Source organism: Leguminivora glycinivorella, chromosome 9 (assembly GCF_023078275.1).
Source record: "Leguminivora glycinivorella isolate SPB_JAAS2020 chromosome 9, LegGlyc_1.1, whole genome shotgun sequence".
Classification (NCBI taxonomy): domain Eukaryota; kingdom Metazoa; phylum Arthropoda; class Insecta; order Lepidoptera; family Tortricidae; genus Leguminivora; species Leguminivora glycinivorella.
In genome coordinates this window covers 2,834,366-2,857,391 of record NC_062979.1, presented here as the reverse complement: position 1 = coordinate 2,857,391, position 23,026 = coordinate 2,834,366, and the positions used below count along the sequence as shown (strand labels likewise).

Here is a 23,026-nt window from a genome sequence, read left to right as displayed (position 1 = left end):
GACGAGTTGGGACGCGCGACCGTGTAAACCGCTTCGTGATTAGTCGGCGCCGGTCGTGCGCGCTCGGGCCGCCAGCGCCAATCGCGGCGCGGCAATGCCCACAATAAAATACCTGGGTCAATCACGTGAACTTTGTGTTTCCAAACAAAACATTTTTTTTCTATGCGCTGCTGAAGTGGTATATTGAACAAGTTCTATTTGCATGTATTCATTGTGCTGTATGTGCATTGAAGTGCACTCAACTGCACGCTAACAGCGATGATCGGTTTAACTCCACCGTTTTAGTAATAATCGTAACATTCACAGGGCGCAGGGTTTCACCGGCTACATAAACCGCCTTAGATGCTTTCTATTATATTTGGCGAACACAGTTAATCTCCATTTCCTAAGCAGTTTACACTCATTAGCGGCTTACAGCTTTTGGACAAAGGGAACGGTTACAATAAAATAATTTAAAATTATAATTTCGCCGGTACAATGGCTACGTACTTATGGGGCGTCAATAAAAGGCAACACATTTACATTTGCGTAACACTTTTAATATTTAATATTTTCAAGCATATCTTGAGGGTCTCGTTCAGTATTTTCAACATGTGAATTCTGGCGTACAATACTGGCAACAGATGCTTTCTTGGCTCCTGTAAGAAAGAAATATTAGAGATTATTATTAAAAAGTCTACAACTTCTAGTTAGTTCTAATACACTTCCCATAAGACATAAAATCAATAGGATTTCTATAAGATCACTATGGGGATAACATAGTGTTCATACATTAAGAAAGAAAGTTTTCCTTCCTATTTATAAGTAAAATACACGGTGTAACGCGAGAAAGCCGAAAAACTTCAACCACATTTCTAAAGTGGTCCTGGCCCACTGACAGTCAAGTCAACCCTGGACAGCAATGGTTTGTCAGTTCTTCGGCGCTGTATTTTTTATTTCAAATGGAAAGCCTGTGGGCCGTGGCCGTCCGGTGGACTGATCGTACCCATTAGGGCCAAAAAAAATGCTATATGAGTTTAAATAGGTCAAAAAAATGTTACTACTGTTGATTGTTTTTTACGTGAATCCCACTTATTGTATAGTCGTTCGTCAAGTAATACTTTCAGAATAGTACATTACGATACAAGTGCGTAAAAAAGGAAGTTCGAAACGAGTGGCGATAAATTAAAACACGACCGAAGGGAGTGTTTTAAATCGACACGAGTTACGAATTTCCTTTTCGCACGTGTATCGTACGACGTTTTTCAGTACAGATGACCCTCCGAAGTTTCGACCTGTCATATAATGAACCACTTCTCGTAATAGTGCGTATAAAAAACACCATCTGTACTGAAAAAGACATTACACGCAATAAATGTATGTACTATCAGCTGCAAAAGTGCATGGCGAATTTATCAATGAATTCATTCATAATTTCTCCATGCACTTTTCCAGCTGATAGTACCTATGTATAGTACAATAGTCCCATAATTGCCATCAAAAAGACATTTTTCAGTAACATGATGTTTTTTCTAGTTGATATTAACTCTGAAACTAGACTTTTTCCAAGAAAACGTGCGTATTGTTCATAATATATTAGTTTTTAAATGTGATCAGTAATATGTTAAAGTCTTTAGGTATCCTCGTAATACACCGTGTATCTGTAAAGATTCGAAAATAACACTGTTCAACATACTGTCAGTATCCTAACTCTCCTGTAGTACTGGCTGAACACTCTAACCATAGAGCACAGAAAGCCGCAGATCTGGTGTGGTCGGAATTCGCACGTAGCTTCCCTGATATCCATGGAGTTATTTATGAGAGACGGAAACCCCATAATAAAGTTGAATATAATGCTCCATTCATCCTGAAATAATAAATTAAGAGAGTACTTAAAGACTAATGGTGTTACTATAATAAAAGGCTTTATAAAGCTGAAGTAACTAAAAATAGTTTTTTTTTATTATCTGTCATTTATTTGTGAGACGGGGATAAGACACAACTTCAGTTCAACATTATTAATCAGTAAGGCATTGGCTTACACCAGTATCCATAAGACAGAAAATGCTAGTGCTTGGATTAAGTGGCCAAAAGGACAGAGTACGTAGGAAAATGCACAGATGCATACGATAATATCGTTATCGTAGCCATCTCTATAGCTCTTTCGTATTGGCGCGACAGAGCCAGACTGCGCTTCGATCAGCGTCAAGCGTCAACAATTGTCAGATATGACCTGATCTGTTGAGACGGGTTTCTGTCCAGCCGGCCTAGATCCTTAAAGCGAGCTACCCTATCGGCTAATAGATCATTAAAACGAGTCTTCTTAGATGCTAACTATACATGTCATCAAGATTATTAGTTACTAAATATAATCAATGAGTCATACAGTAGCGTCAGTAGCAAAGTCAAGAACATCCACTTTTTCACAGATGTTGCTGATTTTTATAACTAAATAACCAGTACATATTATGTTTACTTGTGAAAATAAATCTAAAGCAATTATAAGATTATTACTTCTTGTGTGAGTAAATCGAAATCCGTATGTTCAAAGTCTGGTAAAGGAGGATAAGTTCCGTCATCAACTTTCTCATTAAATGTCCGCACAATAGTCTCCAGCCTGGCACAGTTGTATAGAATGAAAGCAGCTCCTGAAAATAAGTGACAGTCAAGGTCATTCTTAAAAATCTAGAAAAATATATGATGAAAACAAGATTTTATAAGGCTTTGCAGTAATATAGTTTAGGACAAAAATTACGTTGGATGTGGATTCACATTCTCATGTGCATGCAAGGCATGTGCCTACTGTATAGTCAATATAGTCATGCAATTTAGTCAATGTACTGTGCGCAGCAAACTTTTAGACTATTAGGCACGGTGGTGTGGGCAAGTTCGCGCATTATACACACATACAAGCAAAAACCTACCTAATTACTATGAATAACTATGAACTATGATTTAGACGTACCAGCATCAGCTGCCTGTCTAAAACGATAATAATAATAATAATAAAGCCCCAGGGCAGCTTGTGGCGTCCCGGGTCCCATGACGGTGAGTGGTCAGGCCCCTCCCACCGGCTTGCCTTCACTGGCCGGCTGGAGTGAACACTGAGCAGGGCCGCAGGATTCTCACCTCTGGCTCTGCGCTTGCCTTAACCGGCCGGCCAGAGTGGATTGCCAGAGCGGGATATGCTCGCAGGGTGGAAGTGAAATATGCATAAGACGCGAGTTGGCACAGTGGCTGTTTGTACAGACTGGCTAGAAAGCAGCGCACACTCTCCACACCCTGAGCCGCTCACGCTATGTTGTCCCCTTGTCGCTCCGTGCGAGCGGCCGTTTTCGGGGACCCATATAGTGAGTTGGCGAGTCACCGCCTGCCTATTTTTTCGTGTTTTGAGAAACATATGATCAAGGCAGGTGCCATAGACCCTCCATAGCCCGGTTAACCAGCACACTAACATTTCAACCCAATAGCCCAGTATAATTTCCCATCGCAGCACAAAAGTTTGCATTGCAATAGTTTTACACTAACCTGGGGCATGTCCTTGGGTGCATTCTATAGTGCGGACAGGGACAATCGCCGGCTAGTATCACATTGCCTTTAAATTAAATGTCTTAAAGGGCCTCTGCGCTGTTGGCTTTGGCCCCACGCATGCCTCCCAAAGGTCCGGGACCCCATGGTCCCGAGATATGGAAAAGACAAACAAATAATAATAATAATAAATACCTAGCCTAAGAACTGAAATGAATAAAGAGAATAATAATAATAAGCCCGCAGGGCAGCTTGTGGCGAGCTGTTGGGGAGTGACGACCCCACGGACCCGAGTGTTCCCGAGAGTCGGTCAGGGTCTCCGTCTCCGGCGTGTCTTCGCCGGCCGGAGTGGAACCCCAAGGGGACCCACAGGACTCTCAGCTCTGGCTTGCCTTCATTGGCCGTCCAGAGAGGAACATCTGAGCTATCGCTCCAGGGGTGGAAGTGTTAAAGGGCATAACGCCGCGAGTAACTACGGAGAAAGCGCAGCTCTCGACACCCCTGAGCCACTCACGCCGGTGTTGCGCCTGGCCGTCTTTATGATGGCAAATCAGGTGCCCATCTACCGAGTGGCGAGTCACCGCCTGCCTCGATAACTTGTTAACGCAATGTTATGGTAGGTGTCCGGACCTTTGCAATAGCCCATTTTCAAACGGCCTCTACGTGTTGGATCTATATCCCCACGCACGCCTTATAAATGACCGGGCTCGAAAGACCCGAGAGTTTAAAAACGGAGAAATAATAATAAAAAAAAGTACATTGTGCAACAATGGGAGGAAGTTGAATATTAATAACGAGAGTAAGTTAAATCGTGACGGCTTGCCGGAGCGATTTAAAGTCTCGAGTTAGTAATATTAATACTCCCCGAGTTACACACAATGTTTTTCAGCACACTAGCAATGTAAAAAATATGTAAATAGATGTAAAAAAGTTAAGTATGGTACAAGAATTTTCATTATTCCCTTGGGAGAACGATTTTTCTACAACTCACGCTCCGCCTGCGTGCAATAGCACATTTAAAGTACGGGTGTGATGAAAAATTGTTTCCACGCATGGTGTAAAAGTTTGCCAAACACTATACAAAAGTAGTAAATTGCTTTTAATAAAAATAGTATTTAAATATACTACACACATTCATTATAAATCTTATACTTTACAGCATCTAACAATTATGTTGCTTCCTAAATTCTCCTGTCTTTCTTTCTAATACAATAACTAGTTTTACCTTTACTTGACCCTGTTGATGAACAATCAAAGTTGATTTTAACTGCACTACTAGGTTTAGTCTGAAGCAGCTCAAATATGGCAGCTGACTCCCCAAGATTAGCTATGAACTCTTTCCATTTAGAGTCTGTGGACACCCTTACTCCATACTTGTGTTGAGCGATTAGTGTCATCTCGTCTTGGCGTAGCCTGGAAATTAATAAAAATAAAAATGTGAATATTATGTTGTGAATATCATAAGTGAATGAAAAATGTTCCTTCAGAGGTGCTAATGACATTACTTATTGTAAATACAATTGCACAAAAAGATTATGTGCTTACGTTTCACAGCTCACAGTACTTATTTATCCTTAACAATAGTGTCATAACAGCAAGTTACCAAATTGAGATAACTTTAATTAAAATGATAAAATTGGTTTAGTAGTTTAGGAGATAATCGGTAACATTTGTTTGCACAAACAAACACACAATCTCTCACCCTACACACATTTACCTTATTCTATCTTATTATCTGTTCAATCTTATCAGGCCGGGCTCAATAACAAAAATCCTTATTTCCTTGTTTTTTTTTGTTTGTTCAGAGTTCACCAAGTGAAATCGGTTCTATTAACAATTCACTCACCTTATAAATTCATTCCCATCAACTGCATTTTCCTTGTTCCCTGTTTTAGCATTAACAACAGCTCCGCACAGCACCTTATGTCTGCCATCAGGGCTGATACTAGATGATTTCCAACTTACAAATATGGGTGTTTTGTTCCCGCACAGTGTACAAAGATTCTGTATAGTTCTGCTCAGATGTCGTAAACGAAACGATGTCAAGGTATCATCATTACAAAGTGGATCACATGTTACTGAATCAAGTGTCTCGTTTATTCTTTTGATAACCGTTGCGTTGGTTTGTAACGCTTCTTTCAAACCCGTACGAATAGATTTTGTTCGGTCAAGAAATAAATGAATGCGGTCCTTATGTTCTTTAACTATGTTTATTTGTAGGACCCAGTTTTGTGATTCACGAACTAAATTATCAGTAGATTTCCCGATGCACTGCAACAAGCTATCATCATTTTCTTTCGCCTTTGAAGCATCAATGTATCCGTGCCAGGATTTCACTCTGTTTGGAAAGCTGAAGTCGCCGTGTACGTTTAAACTTTCAGAATGCCTTTTTACTAACAATCCTTGGCCGTCTCTGCTTTCTCCAGTCAGAAACAAAAATACACAATCAGAGAACTTATCTAAAACGTTTTCTATCATTTTTTGTGAATTTCGTTTTCTTTTATTAAAAAAATCACAATCTCTCTTTCAGACACGCTTTTATGACGTTTGTGACGTGTGACGTGACATTGACAGTTAGTTTTAAGCCGGGTTTACACGTGACACGACGAATATGATTGTTACTTTCGACATCTTTCAAGTTCTTTTAGCACTTTAAGATTTGTTAGCTCATTGTGGCGGCCATATGCTTTTTCTATATTAAAGGAAAGGAAAAAACACTAATTTAATAGCATTATATGGAAGAATAAATTTAATAATTCGGTAAAAGCTTATTTCAACTTTGCCTCGACGCGTATGACATGTTTCTAAACGAAAATTAGCTGACGTCGCACTGACGTTCACATTTTTGCTGCTGCCTGTCAAATTAGTCAAATCCAGCAGTGGTAGCAGTGCATTTGCAGGCTTTTTAATAAATTGTAGCATTTAGCAATATCGCCGATAACCTTAACAATTTCGACTCAAGATAATGCTATAATACAATGACGAAGTACTTATATTATTTGTTTTTCATCTTTCTGTCATGGCACGTCGCCACGGTTTCGTCCGCCGATCACCTGCTAGAAGGTATTTATTGTGGAAAAGAAAACTGCTACGAAGTCTTAGGGGTGAATAGAGACGTGACAAAAAATGAAATCGGAAAGGCATACCGCCAGCTGGCCAGGAAATACCACCCGGACATGCACAGGGATCCAGAGGCTAAGAAAGTCGCAGAAGAGAAGTTCAAGCAAATCGCGACCGCATACGAAATACTTCGAGATGACGAAGAAAGAACCGACTACGATTATATGCTCGACAATCCCCAGGAGTACTACGCTCATTACTACAGGTACTACCGGCGGCGCATGGCACCTAAAGTGGATGTTCGGATTGTGATTGCTGTCACTATCTCTATTATATCGATAATCCAGTACTACAGCGCCTGGTCCAAGTACGATACGGCTATTAAGTATTTTATGACTGTGCCAAAGTATAGAAATAAAGCTCTAGAAATTGCCAAAGCTGAAACTAAGGAACTGAACTCAAAGAGCAAAGGGAATAAAAAAAGTAAATCAGAGCAGAAGGAGGAACAAGATAAAATCATACGCAGAGTTATTGAAGAGAATATGGATATAAAAGGAGCATATGCCAAGCCAGAAATCACAGACATTCTCTGGGTGCAGCTAATAATACTGCCGTACACCATTTCTTATTATATTTATTGGTATATGAGATGGTTCTGGAAGTTTACTGTTTTGAGGCAGCCATATGAGGAGCAGGAGAAATTATATTTAATTAGGAAGTACATGAAGCTTGGTCAGCACCAGTTTGACTCATTAGAAGATAGTGAAAAGCAAGAGTATCTTGATGAAGAGCTGTGGATCAAAGAGAATTATGTGGCTTGGCAAGAAATTAAAGATGAAGAAGCCAAGAAGGCTTTAGCTGAAAATAACAAATACAAACAGTATCGGAGGTATATCAAGTCACATGGGGTGGGTCGTATGACATTTGATGACTCTTGATGACTCTGTATTGTGATATTTATATTATTTATAAGTCCTGTTCTACCAAAATCACCTTTGTACTGTCTTATTTTATTTATTTATATGTTTGTGATGTCCTTTGGAGAGTTAAGGATTAAGGATTATGCATTTAATAATATAATCTATTTCTCATAAATAAAACATAAGTTATACAAGTAGTTACTTTTATTTATCTCAACATGAACTACATTTATTCAATTATTATAATAGGTACATAATTACATTCATAATTTACATTCATCACACATGGCAATTCGTTAAGGCATTCTAATCCAACATCAGGCGCTCATTTTATACAAGTACAAGAAACATTTTATATCAAGGCAAGTATTATAGGTTCACAAGATAATTCCATAAGACCCATTTTACACTGGAGACTTGAATGAATGAATGATTTATTGCATATATGTTAATTCAGGTTACAATAGCAGGTACAGGTGCATATTATAAACAGTTCCACTGAACAATACCTTTACAGGTGCATATGCTAACATAACTCACACTAATAAAATAAAAGAATACAAGAATTACAAAGTCATGACATATCAATATATAAAGTAAAGTAGTTATGATATTTGTTTTGTACCAGCAGACTCTTTATTTCTTTGTTATGAACAATCTAACTTGATCATCATGGGCCTTATAGAACAACCTTGCACATATTATAAACATGAGATCCTTAATTTAAGAATTATTATCTCACAGTATCACTCACATGTTCTGCAAGACTGATAACTTCATCTCAAGTCATAAAATCAGTTTTTATATTATTAATTGCATTGGCAGTGCATTTGTGATAATTATTTTAATATGCAACATCAATATGTAACTTGTTTGCTATAATATTTCAGTGTAAAAGTCCAGACAATCCATATTGTGTCAATATTGCTTCGAAGTATTCTCTAGCTTAATGTATGCATAAATGTCTTGATCACACAACAAATATTATGTCTGACATTTTACATAGCTGCAAAAGGAAAATTATGGAATGTTATAAATATAATTAACATCAAAATCTATTGCTTACAATTTCCAACATCGAATATTACAACACAGTTCTATCTGTACAGTTATAAGAATAGGGCACCATTACAATACTTTGGTTTAACTATTACTCCCTGCATAAAAAAAAGTTATCTGATATCTAGGATGTTCCAATATATGGTGCATACTTAGGCAATAAAATATTTGTACATTCAATATGGTGTGATAGTTTTATATGTATATTCTGTACAGATATAAGTTTATTTGTTCAACTTTGAATATGAAGATTATGCAATTCAACTTGTACTTCTCTTGCAGTATTCGTTTGTTTCCTACTGGACTTACGTATTTCTAAAAATATTGTAGGATAGCAATGAACCCTACTATTTAGTCTTATTATGATGTTCAGGTAATATTTTAATAATTGTAAATAGGCATCTAACTGTGACTTCCACCGTAAAAGGTAATCAATTGGTTTTGATTAATATATTTTATTTTTTACACTTTACTCTATCGTACGAGCTATTTAATACAAAATGTTGATGAAATCTATTTACCTCAGTTTTATTTTGGGACATAAAAAGTCTATCTCTATTCTATGGGTGTGTAATGATTGGTATAACTTTTTTTGGTATAATAACATTTGATATAACAACATTTCGTATATATTTAAAGGATATAATCACTCATTTGACATAATTAACATTTGGTATAACCACAAAATATCTACTTTTATTTTGTATAATCATTATTTTGTATAACACTTATTTATAATAACCGTTATATGGTATAACTATCTATTGATATACGACTAGTATAATATAACTAGCAAACAGTATAAAACATTTCATGAATTAATTTTATTCTTTTTTTGAAGGGATCACAGTTCTAACCTAACCTACTTTTCTGATAGCAGTACATATGTTTAAGGGTCAAAGTTCTAACCTAACCTAACCTATTTTTCTGGTAGCAGCGCGTTGTGTGTAGGGGTCACAGTTCTAACGTAATCTACTTACCAGAGTAAATGATGGATCTAATTTATTGTACAATTGTTTTTTATTTTAACTGTGCTTTAGAAATAATTTGTGTTATACAATTTATTTATTATCGGAAATAAGCATTATATACAAAGTATGTTATAATAAATGTTATTCGAAAAAATGATCATTATATTAAATAAGAATTATACAATTTGTTAGTATATTATTTGTTGTTATATGATTCAATAATTATATCAAATTATCGTTATAACGACTAAAAATATATCAAAAAAAGTTATATCGATCAATACGCACCCCTATTCTATTATGTTTATCGTAAATCCTAGTCTTTGCAGGAGTGTGTCATTTTAACCAAGTTTGATTGACCTACCTTTCTTCTAACACATCTATTGAGCCCTGCCAAAAAATATGCCTATAAATAGTTGAGATTTTGCATGAATAACTCACCTTGTGTTATCTTTATTTGGTTCATTTTAATAATAGCCTGATAATCGAAAACCTGAGACAACTAAAACAATTACTTATACTTCGAATGAATGTAAATACTAAACCCGAACAGATACCTTTATAACCTTTTTTATTACTAGAGTATTACACCAAATTATCAATCCCCTTCAAATTATTGAATAATCTAATGGAAATTCCTTTGCGCTTGATGAGATAATAATTTGAATTTTCTATGTAGTTTATTACTATTGTTTTATAAAATAATGGACGCAAAACCAAATCCTTTTCAAGGTGATACAATACCTAAATAGTTTTCATAAAAGAAATCAGTCAATCAACATTAAATTTACAAATAATCACAGATTACCATTTTAAGGGGGTGTTATCAAATTCAATCAAAAATAAGAATTAAAACATTACCAATCTTCAATCTTATTCAAAATCCGATCTTACTACTCAAGCCATAGCGCACATATCACTTTACATTTACACTGCGTTCTCACTAGAAGCCTTAATTAAAGGCTCATTCAGACGGCACGATAACCCGCATGTGATTTTAGTTGAATTGCGAAATGTTGAGACAACGTATAATTTAGCACTCCAATCAAATACCGCAATGTAATGAACTCGCATGCGAGTTCTTGCACCGTGTAAATGTCCACTAAGGCTACTGACTACCACAAAGCATTGTCTTTGGCGCTGGCTCTTACACGTTTTTACAGCTCTTTGACATCTATCCCTATAGTAATAATATCAATAATTTCATGTCATCTAACTTGGTTTTCCTTTTTGCTAGAAATGTGATAAGCCGCGTAGTTTATATTGTTGTTACGTTCTCTATTTTTTCCGTCAGATCATAAAGTAAAACTCTTTGACTAGTAATTTAAATTTGACTTCGTTCGCCGTTTAAATCACTTCTTTAGCAGAAAAGATACCATTAGCTGGGGGCCGATTTTTGAGTCTCACGGCGTTCGAATTCAGAGAATTGTCACTGAATTTAATAGGCAATTCACCGTTTTCAACCGGTATTTTAGTGACAGTGAGACTCAAAAATCGGCCCCATGGGTCCACACAACGCGAGGAACGTCGCCAGGCAATGTGCTCGCGCGGCAAACGTTCAGTGTAGACGTGGGACGTGCCTCGGCCGAGGCAGCACGGACGTTTTGCTTGGCTGAGCAACCCGCTTTGTGTATACCCGTTCATCGTATAATCCATGTAGCGCCATCGAACAATATTTTGAGGTATATCGACTAGACCGTCACCATATTCATATTCACATCAAGTATTTACACCATTTAAAACAGCGAAAGCGTTCACTTCGTCATAACCTCGGTCAACATTCTGCGTCACGTCACTTTAAATTCTCGCGTTTTTTACACGAATTTAAAATCACTTACGGGTCGATTGTAAGATTTGCGAACCCTTTAACCTCTCGTATGCGACACGTCAATTTTGATCATTCAAACGTTAGATTAAAGTTCACACGCACGGATCAGTGTTTAAGCATACGAGGGGTTCACTCGGGAACCCGGCTCGCAACGACCGTGGTCTTCCGTGATCACGCTCAGCGCAACCCGGCGAAACGTCAGAAAAGAGATAAATTATGTATCAACCCGTAAGTAACTTTACAGCCCGGCAAAAAATAGTAGAAGTTGAGAAAGTGGCAACATCGTAGTATCTTTTCTTTCAATTTATGTGAGAAAACGGGACGACACTCTAGGACGTCGCCCGTAAATTTCTAGTCTATTTTGCAAAGCTGTAAATATCACAGTGCACTATCAGCGTCCGTGCAGCTTCCTGCAGCGGCTAGCGGCGGCGGCGCCCGGGCGCGCGCGGGGCGCGGGCGCGGCCTCACACGGGCGTCTCGTGGTCGGCCTCCTCGATGCGGCCGAGGCGCCACGCGTTGGGGTCGCTCGCTGTGGACGGAACACTTCTACATTATTCGGCACTGGGGTGGTACAATCAATTTTTACTTAACCTCTTGAACGCCAAGAACGAGTAGAACGATGACTACGGCCCGTAGCGTTAACATTAGCTAATTGCGTCGAGTCTGATGAGATCGTGGCGATCGAAAGATTAAGTATGAGTACCCGATGTAAGAATTTGTTAAAATATTCAAAAAGTGGGAAGAGGATTAGTGAATAACATTCGAACGTCTTTAAAAATATACCCATGGTATTATCAAAAGAACTTGGACAAACTCTATAAACAAACTGAAAGTTAAATCTCAAATAAAAGTCAACAAGTCATCTCAAAAAATTGTTGATCTTTGTGACGAATACTTCAAATAGCTGAGACGGCCAGTATTTTCATAAAAAATCAATTATAGCCTGTTTAAAATAACATAAACCCAAAAACTCACCAGCCAACATTCACAGACAGTAGACAAAACATGCGTGTTACTGACCACACCGCGAGTGATTGTGCCGTGTGCAATACCAACCTCTATGACCAATAAAATTCAGTCTAACGTTTGTGTAAATGTAAATATTAGAAGTGTGAGAGAGGTATATCAAAACTCCGTCAGATATGCAATTTAACGTGATATCTTATTGATATATATCTTATGATCACCTAAAGCGAATAAACAGGTCCACACAGAGCGAAGCACGTCGCGAGGCAATGTGCTCACGCTACGTCCAATATAAATGTGCCTCGGTCGAGCAAAACGCACTCGCTTACTACCTCTGCTGAGTGCTGATGAGGCCCGTTTACATAGCACGTTGCCGCGTGAGAAAACTGCCTTGCTTGAGTGGACCCAGCTTTTATAGTGTACAAAAGTCTGATCGAGCATAATTGCACTCGTCAATATGGTTTCTAGTGCAAGCTACACCCAGTTCCAGACTTACTATAGTCCGCTTTAGGTGCACAGTTAGATGTATCTATGAAGATGATATTAGTGTAGGTACATGATATGTCCACGTAAAAAAATGTGAACCGACTAAATGACTAAACGTACACACGTAAGGCTGAATTGAACGCTTTAATTAAAACAGATACGCAGTGTAAGCGATTAAAATAAATGTGGATGTTGAATGACGGGCTTTTGGCTCTATGATTCACATTCTAAAATTTTGAAAAATATATTTTTTTTATGAAGAAAAGTCTTGAAAGTGTTGCCAGTTTTGTGATTGACATATAGAAGTAAAATGTTGAATAAAGTTGAATCTAAAGCCAATAAAAACAATAGTGAGTAAGGGTGAGAAAATAATGAAACAAAAAATTACCTCCAAATGTTGATCTTCCAAACATGCTCAGGGATTTTGGACTTAGGATGGGACGATAAGGATCGTTATTAATAAGCTCATTTTTCCTTGCATAAACTACTTAGATATAAAGTATTGCTTATTTTAAGGGGTAACAACTATACCATTAAAGCATTCTATAATACCTAAATACAGCGTAAATATGCTGGTATCTATTTTCTAATTGCAAAAGGTTATGTGTAAAAATATGATTAATTCTCAAAAATATACTACAATACCATTGAGTATTAGAAATAGTTTTACAAAGGGATAGATACTAGCATTAGGTATGTAATTATGTATCGTGTAAGCATCTTCTAAATATACTTTATAAAGTGCATGCATTTATTATTAGCATATAAATAAGTCATATTGAAAAACGAGTAGGTACTGATATTTAAAAATGTCCTTTATAAATAAACACAAAAATCATTTTGACATATCACGTAACAACACTCTGGGTCGATAGTTATATTTAAAAGTGAATGCAAACTGGGTATTATATTAGATAAGTAATGGAAAACGATACATGACTAGATCGTTAATACAGACATCTATATCATGCACATATAAAAGTAGCATCTTTAAAATATGTGCACAATGTATATGTCGCAGTAAGATAGATAAAGCCGTTATATAGTTATAACCCTAGGAATATAATTATACGTCGTAACATAGTTAAACGAAAGCGATTAATTGCTATCTTACTAGGAATATAACTATAATACTAAACTAGTTTAGTCATATAGTTATATGACTGGATCCAGTTTAGTGAAATGATTGTAGGCAGGAGTGCGGCGGTGCGGCGGAGGTATAGTTATAACCCTAGGGATATAATTATATGCCGTAACATAGCTAAACGAAAGCGATTCCTTACCATCTTACTAGGAATATAATTATAATACGTTACTAGTTTAGTTATATAATTATATCACTGGATTAAACTTAGTCTAGGGATATAATTATAATACGTCTCTAGTTAAATAATATAGTTATATACACCGTGTTTCACTTAACACTAAAAACCTGAAATCAGTTTGTTCAGAATCGAGAGTAGAATCGATTGAGCTATATCTTGATGGGGGTAATATTTTTTGTTTAATTTGTATTATTAGTTATTTTTTACGTGCCCATTCTATTGTATTCGTAATGCGACATTGTGTATATCGCATTGCTAGAGGTTGCTTACCTTTTTCAGTATTTAGGGGTATTAATACTGGCTGGTTACTTGGACGATACTTTTTCCGTTATACGAGTTTGACGTTGTTTGTCAGTTTAATCTTAATGTTTATCATAAGTCATAACAAATTGAACTCGTACCTAATTACAACCTTGTCATTTTTAATGTTGGGTTTAAATTTGCTTACCGCGATTAAATTACCGGGATTTCCCGGGAAATCAAGAACCGGGAAATACCGGGAGCATGCCCTAACTGTTACGTTTTAACTAATATAGCTTGGATTCGTTTGTTTAGTAACCAAACCTTGTGTACTATGTTCGGATCGATACAAAATAAACTTTGTTCTAACGTCAGTGACGATGTTGTTATTCCAAATCGTCCCGCTATACGTATTATAAAACACTGATTTAAACTTTCACGATTTTTACACATATTTAAAATTGCAAACGGGACTTAATACATAGTAATACGCGATTAAGTCCCGTTTGAAATTTTAAATACCGTATTATAATTATATTCCTAGTAAGATGGTTCTGAATCGCTCCCTTATATCCCTAGGGTTATAACTATTCCTCCGCCGCACCGCTGCACTCCTGTCTACAATCATTTCACTAAACTGAATCCAGTCATATAACTATATGACTAAACTAGTTTAGTATTATAGTTATATTCCTAGTAAGATAGCAATTAATCGCTTTCGTTTAACTATGTTACGACGTATAATTATATTCCTAGGGTTATAACTATATAACGGCTTTATCTATCTTACTGCGACATATACATACGTAATAATTAAGCTAAGATGATTATCGTCACTACTTTTAAAAAAACTTGTATCTTCGTCTGTCAATGAAAAGAAAATTGTAATAAGTATGTATGGAATGCATATAGACTTACTGTGTTTTAACTTTGAGGAGCAGCGTGAGATACGAGATTTTTTCAAAGTAATGACGTTATGTTTGTGTCATGGTTAGGTACATTATCACACTTTTCGTATAAAACATTACATATAAGTATATATATGTCTCTAAAAATAAGCACACTGAGAAATATTTCTAAACAGATATCTCTAGTCTTAAAAAAACTATATACGTGTACTTTTAAATACGTCGTTACGAAAAACTACTTCCTCATTTTTTGATTCCTACAGTACCTATAAAGAAATTGAGAATACGCATTATTTTGTATATGCAGTTTCAAAAAAAACTTTAGAATCTGGCCCTCTTAAAGAATGGGGATTGAAAGAAACACAATCGTGTAATGGAATAAGGTTCCAGCTTTATCAGTTTACTAAGGGCCTATTTACACTCTCAGTTTCATTACATTGCGGTATCGCCAACAGTCCGCAATGTGACTGAAATCGCATGCGAGTTTGCGTGCGATCTAAATGACCCTAAATCGATGGTACCAATTATGACTGTGGCTTTTATTGGCGACATATCAACTCTAGGGTTAGTGCGAGAGAGAGGAATATGAAATAGCCATAAGCAGATAATGTGTGTGAGGGAGATGGAGCGGGAGGGTCGGGTCGTCGCTCAGCAGCCGTGCGGCGCGGGCAGCAGCGGCGCGTGCTCGCCTGCCGCGCCACAACAACAACGTTACTACACCACCACGGTATACGCTTCTCTTTCACATTTACCGCGCGGAAAGAGAGGAGTATATGTGCCATGTTTGGATGGCTCCACGTGTTGACTCCATTGATTAAACTCGCCAGGCAATGAAGTTGGCAACTGTCGAAAGTTTGTACAGATAGCGCTGGTACTGGTACAGATAGCTTTGTACCGTAAGGTTTGGCTTAAAGTGCTAGTTCATTTAAAAATAAAAACAAATAAACACTAGATATGTGTAAAGCTGACAGGAAAATCTACACTGGCTATCTGTAACCGGCCAATCCCATTGCGGGATTTGCATTGGTAAAGATTCAGAATTTGATTGTATTTTATGTTTTATATTTTCAGGCAGACAACATGCAATGTCGAATTGCCGACCTCCGTCCATACAAAAATTTAAGGGTCGTATTGTCATTAAACTACCAAAATTTTACACCTATTCAGTAGGCAACATAATATTTTCTATGTCCACATACAGACAACAGTTTATGTAACATAATACGACATTTGTAATTAGTCGTCAACAGTTGCATCAATGGAGTCAATGCATGAAGTACAGCCTTACATTTTGGCCCCATGGATAAACATAAAATAAAAATTAAAATAGACAACAGTAAGGGCCAATATGCAAAGCATCATCACTGATCGAAAAACATACGTATTTTTTTTGTTTTAGATTAAATGGTGTAAAGTATATGAAACGTATATTTATTCGATCACTGCATTAGCTAACATTAATTTCGGTACGTGAGCATGTCTGCAAAATAACGGAAATCAGAAAATAAGAATTAATCAACATAACTTATAAGTATCACTAAAAAAATGGACAGACATACTAAGGTACATTTAACATCCAATCTTACATGACAACATCCAATACAACCAATGATATCCAGATGGTGCTTTAGTATGAGCCATTTTAAATTATTAATCCAAACTACAGCTCAAGCCTACGGCTAGTATATTAAATAAAATAAAAAACAAGCATTTACTATTTAATACAAAGAAATCGCCTGGACCTCCGAAAAAAATGTACGCTCTATTGGGAACCATAGACTTAAACTTTCGATTTGTTTTGCTCACGGCACAATAATAATAATATTCAGGCAAACTATACTTTGTCAGTAATAATAATACATCAAATTTTGAAAACTGAGAACCAATATCCGACACAGATTTCTTTTTCTACTGATAAAGTTAGTTTGCCTATTTGATATTGCCAATATATTTTTCACAATAAAATAGCCAGGCCATTCAACCGGCTTCACATAACTAATACTCATGCTAAGATTATACAAAAAATGTCCGCGTCAGCTTTGCTCATGTCATTTAATCAAAAGAAACCTCGCAGTGACCAACCCCTCATTCAACCCTTCAGTGCTACCGCCACCCTTCACGAATACATTAAATGCTAGTCGTATTTTAACTATTTTACGATGACACAAAGGGTTAGAACCCTTATAACAACTATATTTGATTTATAATATTGCGTTTCAGATTTCACAAATAAGATGTCCCATATATGCATTAAATGTTATCGGAAGCATCTACTTTTATGACCACACAGGGGAATACTATCCATGTGAAAGAATTGTTATTGTTAAAAATCCTTAGTTTTTAAATCATATGCCGATTTTTTAAATTGTAAAAATCGTAACTATAATTTATACTAAAATTATTCCTGCTAGGTAAAATTGCATTCTATACAGTGTTCACTGTCTGTATAAAAGGATACAACAGTACCATTGTCCCTATACATTCCAAAAGTCTAACACAAACCTTATTCCACCATACCTATGAGCAAAACTGACGAGACTCATCGCCTACCTTAGTCTCCGGTTGACTCCGTATCGTTTTATAAAAATGTCGTATAGTACGGTGACGTCATAATAAAACGTTATTAAAATGTTAACGTGACAACCGGAGACGCGGGCCTAAAATAAGTTTGCTCCTCAGAATCTCATCAGGAGAATAAAAGCTACCTCACGCTAGAGTATTTTGAGGGTCCGCATCTAGACAGTGCAATGGAGAATGACCAACTTGAGCAGCAGCCATAAGAGTTGTCTAGACGCCGACACTCGAAAGCCGCTAGTGCGGGTGCACCTAAATTCAAGATGGCGTACCTTGCAGCTGCCGGTTGAGCAGCGCGGTGATGCCAGGCCCGTCGCCGCTCTTCTTAACGACCAGCATGGGCTTGTCTTCGCCCTCTTCGAAACTGTTCGGCAGGTGACCGTTGCTCACTGCCATCGTTTCGCTAACCTGGAATAGTACGATTTGGTGTTGTAGTCTTGGTCATACTCGACATTTGACAGATGTTTGATAGTATTAATAAATGGTCTACTTATACAATTATACAAACAGCATTCTTCTCACTCTGAACGTTGCTGGTAATCTCCTGCTCACACTCCGCCATAGCCAATTAGCTATTAACAACAAATATTACCCTACGGTCTGCGGTCGATGCAGCGATTTGGCCAACATTTCAAGAATGCAGCAGCGCACTAAGTTAAGTACCATGTGTGTAGAACCTAGAAAATCTTTTGTCTACAAGGTCGTCTTGGGTCCAATCGTTACTATTCTTTCTATATTTTTTACATTAAATTACTAGGATTCAATTTAAGCATCAGCATTTCCCCTTTACAACATAGGTATCCAATCCATACCTGCATGAGCTTGTGCACGACGTCCCTCCCGAGTATATGGTCGAACACCGCCTGCAGGAAGGCGTCCGACATGATCGAAAGCTTGAGTTTGTCCCGGTGCCACACGAGCACTCGAGATTCTTCCATAGCCATTATCGACACCTGAAACGTGATGGAGAGAGGATTAAGTTTTGTCATTTTACAGCAAATGGAGCTGTTGATTGCACAGGAGCGTTCACGAATCACTGAACTTTACGTTGATATCTGTAATACATTTTTTACTTTTCCATTGGAGTTTAAGATTGGAACTTTGGCTTATTATTCATTTATATTAATTTTCGTTATTTTTCAAAGATTTAGTCTTATAATTTTACATGACTATTTTTATTTATCTTACAGATTTAACATTTATATTTAACAAGCCAACCAGTAAAGACGTGCAAACACCCTTAAACGTATCTATAAGAAAGTAAATGTAGCTACAATAAATATAGTTACTATACTTATTTACTTATACTCGTAAGTCGCCCTAACTAGAAACCGTACCCACACAAAATGGATAAAATTAACTGCCTCTTTGCATAAATTGTATACGATAAATGCTACATATACACACGGAATGTGCACCGGGCTATGTAAATTACCTAGTGAATTTTCTAATAACCTTATGCTCTGATTAGCATGGACACAGTATAAATGAACAGCATGGTAGATAGCCGAGCATTTTAGCATTAAAACATCGAATACTTTGGTTGTGGCAATGAGGCGAAGTTCAGGAGGCTTATTCGAACATTAAAAAATTACTCTGACTAGATCATAGAGCATCACAGAGCCGCAGAGCAGCAACGGGACGGACGGAGGACGAAGTTGGAGGACGTCTTCATACAAAATTTCAAAATAAATTGTTCCTTATTGCAGAGGAAGCCCAACGACCCTTGTCTGTAGAAACATGTTCCTGTTTGATTGCGTTAATATTGAGTTAATCGGTTCGTTAAGCACGTTTGCAACCGACACTTACCTAATTGCAAACAGTAGTTATCGTTACATTATGTTAATCCGCGAGCGTAAACAAATCATTCGAATGCACTTCATAACCAAGAGGACTTAAGTTATATAGAAATATTTCGGAGATATAACTTTTTGGTATAGCACAGGGGTGGGCGTGCGCTTTCTCTTTCGTTTGCGTAGGTTTTGGTTGCGACTGCGATGTATCACCGCCTTAAAACGTGGACTCTGATTATTGGTAACGCACGCTATTGACATCCTTTGTATCAGTCTCTTTTATTACCGTCAGTTAGAGTTAAAAATTAGTTCATTTACGCATATAATGTTGTTGCTGATGTATTCATGTTCCAACATTTGCGGTTGCATAGTAAATGTTGAGAATACCGCCAAGCTCTTTAGTCGCTAGAGAGTTATGCTCTTCCTTTTTGACTGTGAGTGAAGTACTTTACTACAAGTACTCATATCGGTCTTCCCAAGCATACGTTTTACATGCTTTAGGCCAACTTGCACCAAACATTTAACTCGGGGTTAGTGGGCTGTCATCTGTCAAGTTCCATATAAAATGATGGGTTAACCCACCATTTTCGTTGGTGCAAGTGGCCCTTATTGATTATTTACCTTCGTTCTGTCAACTGAGACGGATCTATGTAACTACAGCCTCTCACATCCCTTCCCAGGATAAATCAAAGGAATCTCGGAGGCCTACTGTTCGAAATGTAACATTTGTCACTAAGACTTACCAACGACCGTATGCAAGGCGTATTAAGGTTCCAATTGCAACAATAATTGCGGTATTTGGGCATGTCGACTTGAGTTCGTACCTCATATTTAATCCTAGCATCAATCCTTAGGTTTGGATTAGTGACGTACGATGAGAATATTCCCGGTCTTGGTAATAGGTATCGGGAATATTACCAAGAGAAATTTCTATAGGAATATCCAAATAAGGGAACAGAACTTGAAAATATACTTTATTGGAATAATTCTCTTAAGCCCTTAAATTAAATAGTATTTTTTACTGTACAATGTACATATTATAAATACTCAATTAATAAATGTGACCTCTGATATTAAGTAGTTACCTAAAGACTTAATACAAATTTGAGATGAAAATGATGAAACAAGACAAGTACTTTATAGGTTCGAGGCATACAAATATATACATAGGTGAGTACACAGAGAAAAACAAACATTTTTTCTTACATATAGCCTAATGATATAGGTAATCATAGATCGCACAGATCTGCGACATTCTTAGTAATCTGCGACATTACGACATTATTTTGATGACATTTAGTATGAGATGACGCACGAGCTTGCGATCTTTGGATGTAATACACTGCTTATTCCTCCAACCCTAAGAAATATTTCAGAAACGGCGAACGTTTTCATAAAAAAATGCAATTATTCCTGATAAGGTACAGCACTAGTTAGGATGTCTCCCTGCCCCAGTTAGCACCGGATTAATTATGCAACATCTAGGTTACTTCGCCACGCAGCACCAGACACATTCACACTTTCAAAAATCACAACTTGATTCGATATTTACTCGACTCTCCCTAAACAGAAACCATACGACAACATTGACCTCTATCTTTATAATAGCTAACTTTTGCCCTCGGCTTCGCTTGAAAATTGCGCTCTATTCAAACTTCCACCGTCCATTTTAGGGAAGTGAGGGGTCAGAAAGAGACAAAGAATAGTCTATGTCACTCTCGACTCCTTCAGCTATCTCCACTTATAATTAAAGTTAAAAAAAATGACGTTAATACGTCGGTCTATTTTGCCGTGAAAGACAGACAAACAAACAGACACTCACTTTCCCATTTACAATATTAGTAGTAAGTAAGTAAGTATGGATAGACAGATACTTCTCATAATGTTATTCGACAACATTTATGTAGAAGTCAAAAATGTCCAGATAATCCAATTAGTCTCAAAATTCAAGTATAAAAATGTTCCAAGTTGAGATTTTACAATGTGTACCTACTGCAGTGCCATGTGTATTTCCAACGCCAAGTGAAAAATGGTAGCTAGGTTATTTATAACTTAAGTTGATAGTTATTTGAAATAATATCTTGCACAATACGAGCACATCGAACAAAACATGTATTTCATTAAAGCGATAGTATTACAGCCGAGTTGAAGTAATTGGCCTAAGTATGGGTGATCTGCATTGAAATAGGAAAAGATAGTGTGTGTGTGGATTGAGTGAGCACCTTCCGAAAATAAAAATAAAATATGCTGATCATTTAGTAAAAGTTCTAAAACAATTGTAAAACGAATCTCTGAATTTGTAAAAAGATAAATCAAAAGATACAGCCATTAACATATGCTCACTCAGTTCTCACAAACTACCAACGAAAACAGTGAATATATTCATTTAACATATAATATTTATATACTAACATTTAGTAAAAAATAGGCCAACCTACCTCTATAAATATTAGATCACCTAGTGACGTATTTAATTTTTTTTACAAATAGTTTCTTATGCTCACTCAATCCTCACACTTTTGAAAAGCCGAATTTTGATGAAAAAGATAAGATTTAGACCGCTATTATATGTGTATAGTTTAGTAAAAGTGAAATGGGAATTTGTAAAATACAAAACGAATCACTAACGTGTCAGGTTTTTTTATAATAAATTTTTGTAAGTGCTCACTCAGTCCACACGTTTTGAGAAAGTTAAAAATGTAAATATCTTACGATTTGTAGCACCTAAGACACTCGAAAGTACTTCAACATTTAGTAAAAAAATTTTACTAAATATCCACCATCTAATATTTTATATTCGTTGTCTGGTTTTAAAGATATTCAGACATAACTTTTCTCATACAAATGTATCAAGTAGGGTGACCACACTATGTCGGCTCCTGATTTTCCCCACCTTCCCATTGTCATATTGAGATTGGGGAGTTTCGTTCAATTTTGATAATAGTTTATATTAAACTAATACCATATTAATTCTCCATCTGCAAACTGTTTTTAGGTTATGTTCTTGGCCTAGTAATGATGTGTATTGTGTAATTTTTATCGACGTCAGGATAATAACCATATCGACATCTATATCGCTCGTGCGTACTGGCGCGACAGAGCCAGACTAACTGGCACGGCGTTTCGTTTTCGTTTGGCGTCGGAGTAATGCCATTCGGCTACGCACGCTGTAAAGCTGCTAACACATGACCGTACGAGCACCGTACCGCACCAAGGTCATCCATATGGATGCTTGCTAGCTTGTAAATGGGAGCGAGAAATAGTTATTATTTTCTCGCTCCCACTTACAAATCCGGTACGCTCATCTGTTAGCACGATTAGATTACCAGGTTCTGGTTTCTTACTAGTGAAGTATTATATTCTTTGTTTCTTACCAATTATCATTCATG

The 23,026-nt window shown here is 36.8% G+C and overlaps 3 protein-coding genes across 4 annotated transcripts in view; 1 reads left to right on the top strand and 2 right to left on the bottom strand.

Annotated features, from left to right (window-relative positions):
* Positions 1-517: 517 nt before the first annotated feature.
* Positions 518-6,041, bottom strand: LOC125229381 (DALR anticodon-binding domain-containing protein 3). Its single transcript, XM_048134205.1, has 5 exons — positions 5,354-6,041; positions 4,733-4,920; positions 2,494-2,627; positions 1,676-1,846; positions 518-638 (listed from the first exon to the last, which is right to left on the bottom strand). Exons 1-5 carry the CDS (start codon positions 5,983-5,985, stop codon positions 519-521), a joined length of 1,245 nt encoding a protein of 414 aa, XP_047990162.1. The 5' UTR covers positions 5,986-6,041; the 3' UTR covers position 518.
* A 332-nt stretch (positions 6,042-6,373) lies between these two features.
* On the top strand, positions 6,374-7,681 carry LOC125229382 (dnaJ homolog subfamily C member 25 homolog). Its single transcript, XM_048134206.1, has one exon. It carries the CDS (start codon positions 6,486-6,488, stop codon positions 7,503-7,505), a length of 1,020 nt encoding a protein of 339 aa, XP_047990163.1. The 5' UTR covers positions 6,374-6,485; the 3' UTR covers positions 7,506-7,681.
* A 1,993-nt stretch (positions 7,682-9,674) lies between these two features.
* The window catches only part of LOC125229302 (blood vessel epicardial substance-like), an 89,608-nt gene continuing 76,256 nt past the window's right edge, over positions 9,675-23,026 (bottom strand). The window contains exons 4-6 of one of the 2 annotated variants that reach the window (XM_048134103.1): positions 18,657-18,797; positions 18,117-18,252; positions 9,675-11,874 (exon numbers count right to left, since the gene is read on the bottom strand). In XM_048134103.1, the coding sequence (XP_047990060.1) occupies positions 11,810-11,874; positions 18,117-18,252; positions 18,657-18,797 (342 nt within the window). In that variant the 3' untranslated portion in view covers positions 9,675-11,809. Of the gene's footprint in view, positions 11,875-15,165; positions 15,960-18,116; positions 18,253-18,656; positions 18,798-23,026 lie in introns of those variants that run through there. The other variant, XM_048134104.1, reaches the window with a different exon arrangement.